At 50.4% G+C, this 4,585-nt stretch overlaps 1 protein-coding gene across 1 annotated transcript; it reads left to right on the top strand.

Annotated features, from left to right (window-relative positions):
- Positions 1-221: 221 nt before the first annotated feature.
- Positions 222-2,800, top strand: LOC135577636 (olfactory receptor 14J1-like). The gene is made up of 2 exons (XM_065047767.1): positions 222-719; positions 2,699-2,800. Exons 1-2 carry the CDS (start codon positions 222-224, stop codon positions 2,798-2,800), a joined length of 600 nt encoding a protein of 199 aa, XP_064903839.1.
- Positions 2,801-4,585: the final 1,785 nt, after the last annotated feature.

The raw sequence follows: 4,585 nt of genomic DNA, 5'->3' as shown, positions 1-4,585 counted from the left end.
TCATCATCACCACCATAGCCTGGGACCAGCACCTCCACACCCCCATGTACTTCTTCCTGCTCAACCTCGCCCTCCTCGACCTGGGCTCCATCTCCACCATTGTCCCCAAGTCCATGGCCAATTCCCTCTGGGATTCCAGGGCCATCTCATACTTGGGATGTGCGGCACAGCTCTTTTTGTTTCTCTTCTTGATCACAGCAGAGTACTGTCTCCTCACCATCATGTCCTACGACTGCTACGCTGCCATCTGCAAAGCCCTGCACTACGGGACCCTCCTGGGCAGCAGAGCTTGTGTCCACATGGCAGCAGCTGCCTGGGCCACTGGGTTTCTCAATGCTCTGCTGCACACGGCCAATACATTTTCACTGCCCCTGTGCAAGGGCAATGCCCTGGGCCAGTTCTTCTGTGAAATCCCCCACATCCTCAAGCTCTCCTGCTCACACTCCTACCTCAGGGAACTTGGGCTTATTGTGGTCAGTGCCTGTTTGGCATTTGGCTGTTTTGTGTTCATTGTGGTGTCCTATGTGCAGATCTTCTGGGCCGTGCTGAGGATCCCCTCTGAGCAGGGACGGCACAAAGCCTTTTCCACCTGCCTCCCTCACCTGGCCGTGGTCTCCCTGTTCCTCAGCACTGCCTTGTTTGCCCACCTGAAGCCCCCCTCCATCTCCTCCCCATCCCTGGACCTGGTGGTGTCAGTTCTGTACTCAGTGGTGCCTCCAGCAGTGAACCCCCTCATCTACAGCATGAGGAACCAGGAGCTCAAGGATGCCCTGTGCAAACTCATATCCCTCTGTTTTCTGAAGCAATAAACTGGCCATCTTCTTCTATACAGGAGTTTTAATGTAGCTAATTACAAGCCCAGCCTGTCAACTGGATTTTCTGTTGTTGTTGGTTGTTTTCTTATTGTGATAATGTTGTCAACCCCTTTCTAATTCACTGCTGGCTTTTCTTTTATAACTGTTGGTTGCTTAAATGAGCAGCACTGCTCTCCTTGTCTCTAAAAAGAATAAAGGGCTCTTTAGTGACTTGTTTTTCACTATATCCTTCCTGCAAAGGCTTTTTGGAGCTGCAGGGACAGTTACTGTGCGTGGGTGGAGGGGAAAAAAGCTCTGGCATGGCAGCCCTGCCAGGGAGCAGCAGCGCTTGTGCTTCCAGAGCTGTTCTGGTTCCACTCCCACACTCTCCTTCTCATCCCTGGTGTTGGTGCAAGGCCTGAGTGCTCTGGCAGCTTGGTCACCGTCCTGCTGTGTGTCAGTGCTGTGGGCGCAGGCAGGGACAGGCAATGGGCACTGCTGTGACAGAGCTGGCCTCAGTAACAGTACTTGCACAAGGAAAAGTGATCTTCTTTGGGTGGTGCATGATGGTTTATATCTTCTTGCAATGTTTCTCTCAAGCTTATTCCTACAGAATTGGCCACAGATGAAACACCCGTGTGCAGCTGAACAGTGTGTGTGTGCAGGGCTGGCACACAGCAGTGTCCTCTCCCAGCCAGGCTCCTGCCAGAGACCTGCAGGACCAGCAGAGCAGGGGCTGGGCTGTGCCCCTGTGCACTGGACACCCATAGAAGGAGCCTCAGGTCAATCACCATGGACTGGCCCTTCACAACTACCATTCACAGCACTGGCTTCTCACCCACAGAGGTTGTTCTTCCCTCCATGGATGGACACTCAGTGAATAGTTCAGCAGTCCCTGTTTGCTTTGTACAGATGAGATGTGAGCACGCACATCATGTACCTGAGGTGACATGAACGTGAGCGAGCATAAACACCATCAACTATTCCTTGGGGTCCATGAAGGTCCGTGGCACATAGAGTGGCTTGAGGTCACATCACATTGGAAAACCACCTGAATGCAGCACTGGGATATGCATCCTTGATCTGAGGTCTCCGTGTCCATTCCTCATGACGTTGGACATCTCAGATGAGTGCAGAGCAGGTGACACACCACAGGGCTGAGGTGTCTCCTGTCTCTTTGGAGTGGCAACAGGACGTCAGAGGGACACTGTGACTCCTGCCTCTGTGTGTAAAATGGACAGACTCTGTCTCTGAGCATCCCTGGGTGCATAAGGAGTCCTGAGACCAGCTCTGATGTGGACACCTCACAGAACCCTGACATTTCTGTGTGTGACTCCAGGAACAAACCCCACTGGATCAGTGAGATTCATCTCAGCTGCTTTGGACAGGATCATTGCAAGTGCTCTTGTCTGCTACATCACCCTTGCCCTTGATTCCACATTGTGCTCTCAAAAGTGCCCTAGAAACCAGAGAGGTTCTGGGGTCCTTAAAAAATGCAGAACTCAGTCCCATCTTCAAGAAGAGCACAAACAGGAATGGGGAGAATAACAGTCTGGCCACCCTACCTCCCTCCTTGGGAAGGGGATGGGACAAGCCTCCTGAAGCCATTTCCAGGAATGTGAAGGACAAGGAAGGGATTGCTGAACCCAAATGGACAGGGGAAGGAAAGGCATGTTGTGTACAGGGCGTTTGCAAGGCTCAGCCATGGTCTCCTTCTGGCCAGAGGGGTGCTGATGGGGCTCAAGAAGTGGATGCTGGGTGGGAAGTTGGCTGAACCATCAAGCCCAAATATCACCAGTGGTACAAAGTCCTGTGTGCAGCCAGATACTGGTGTCATCTCCCAGTGACCAGCACTTGGACAACACTGTTGAACATCTCTATTCTCCCCTTCTATGATGTATCAGAGAGCACTTTCAGTGCCTTTGAAGATGATGCAAACCTGTGTGGAGGCCCTGAGCAACCTCACCTGGTTCACCCTGAGCAGGAGAGTGAGACAAGAAGAGTGAGACAAGGGCTCTCTGCAAACCTGAGTTATTCTCTGGTTTGACAGAATTTTTGCCTTGGAGAGGTTTCAGGAGAGAGAATAGGTATAGAGATATCGAAGGTGTTAACATTAAAAAAAGCAGTTCCAGTGAGGAGTGCTTTTCACTCACATTGTGAGTAGGAAATATATTTGACAAATTTGAACAAGGCGGGGAAGTGAGATGGGTGTCTACAGCCTGTGGGAAAGAGGGGCAGGTATAGGAATGTGCTTCTGTCTTTGTCAGGTCCTGGGTGCTAAGGAGGGGGAATGGATGGTTGTGGTATTATGAGGTTACATGTGTCTCAGACACTCATAATCCAGTCAGAATCATGTGGCTGTGAAGGGGACAGTGGGGTCAGTTCTGTCTCTGGAGGTGACAACCCAGCAGCAGGGACATGGCTGGGAAAGAACCTCAGCCTAAGTATGACAGATCCTACCCAGGAAGAGGCCTTGGAGACAGGTTGTCACATCCATCCCACCTGAGAACATGATGGGACAGCAGCAGGAACATGGTTCTGTGTATCAGAGAAGCTGAAAGGCCAGCAGCACTCATGGGATTTAGGAGATCATGGTGAGATTACTTCTCTCTGGTCAAGTGCAAGACCACATGAAGAATAACAGGTTGGGATCTCTGCTTGATGGGCATTTTCTGAGATGGTAAAGCTTCCAAAGTAGTGGGAAAAAGCAGCAGAGAAAAAAAACTAAAGCCACCAAGTGCATATGGGGAAGTAGAGACTGGTTATCAGGAAGAAAAAATGTCACTGTAAGAGCAGTGCTGTGGGGCAAGAGGTGACCCAGAGGGAGCTGGATCAGCCCATGGTTTGTGTGCCAAAGAGCAGCCAGTGAGGGTGCAGACACAGCAGTGAAGGTGCAGAAATGCTGGGTGAGAGCAGGTGGGGAAGCGAGATGGGTGTCTGCAGCCTGCAGGGAAAGAGGGGCAGGGGTAGCACCGTGTGGAACAGCCTGTGGTGGAGATGGCAAAGGGCGCTGTAAGGCTGGAAGGGACCCACAGAACCCAGGTCTCTGTCCCCTTGGCCAGGGCAGTTGTCTCTGCCACTGAGGCCCAGGAGAAGACATGTTGTCCTCATGGCACTGGGGCCTCGGTGCCTCCTTGCAGCCCCATGGGGAAGCTGGAAGTTGTTGTCCCAGTGTTGTCCTTCCCTGGGCCTTGCACACCCACATCCCACGGTCCCAGGAAGAGCCCTGAGCCGTGTGTTTACATCTCATCTGTACAATGAAAACATGGAGTTTTGACCTAGTGTTTCATAGAATCATTTTAATTTTTAAGTTTCATTTAATTTAATTATATACATAGTAGTAGTAGTATATTATACTATTTTTATTGTCTTATTAAAATGCTATTTCTGAACCCACGTGTTTTTCCATTTCCTTTGGTTATCTTCCATATCGCACTTAATAGGTCGGGGGAGTACGTGAGCAGCAGTTGTGGTCTTAGTTGCTGGCTGGGGTAGAACATTGAGAGGGAAGGACAGTAGTGGCTCAAGAACTCTTGAAAATCACTTTCCAAAATGGTGGCTTTTTGTTTGTTTGTTGTTTTGTTGTTGTTGTTGTTGGTTTTGTTTGTGTTGTTTTTTTTTTTTTGTAGTGGGAAACAGCATGAGAAAGGAAAACCATCAGACACTGCAGCTCTGGAGGTCCAGAGTGGAGCTCAGGATCAAGAAATGTCATTCTGAGCGCAGTGCTGTGGTCATTCAGAAGGACTCTGGATCAGCCATGACTTTGTGTTTGCAGGAACAGCTGGTGCGGA

The sequence above is a fragment of the Columba livia genome, unplaced genomic scaffold (genome assembly GCF_036013475.1).
Source record: "Columba livia isolate bColLiv1 breed racing homer unplaced genomic scaffold, bColLiv1.pat.W.v2 Scaffold_132, whole genome shotgun sequence".
Classification (NCBI taxonomy): Eukaryota; Metazoa; Chordata; class Aves; order Columbiformes; family Columbidae; genus Columba; species Columba livia.
The sequence above is the reverse complement of the archived record's forward strand: the minus strand, read 5'-3'. Positions and strand labels throughout refer to the sequence as shown.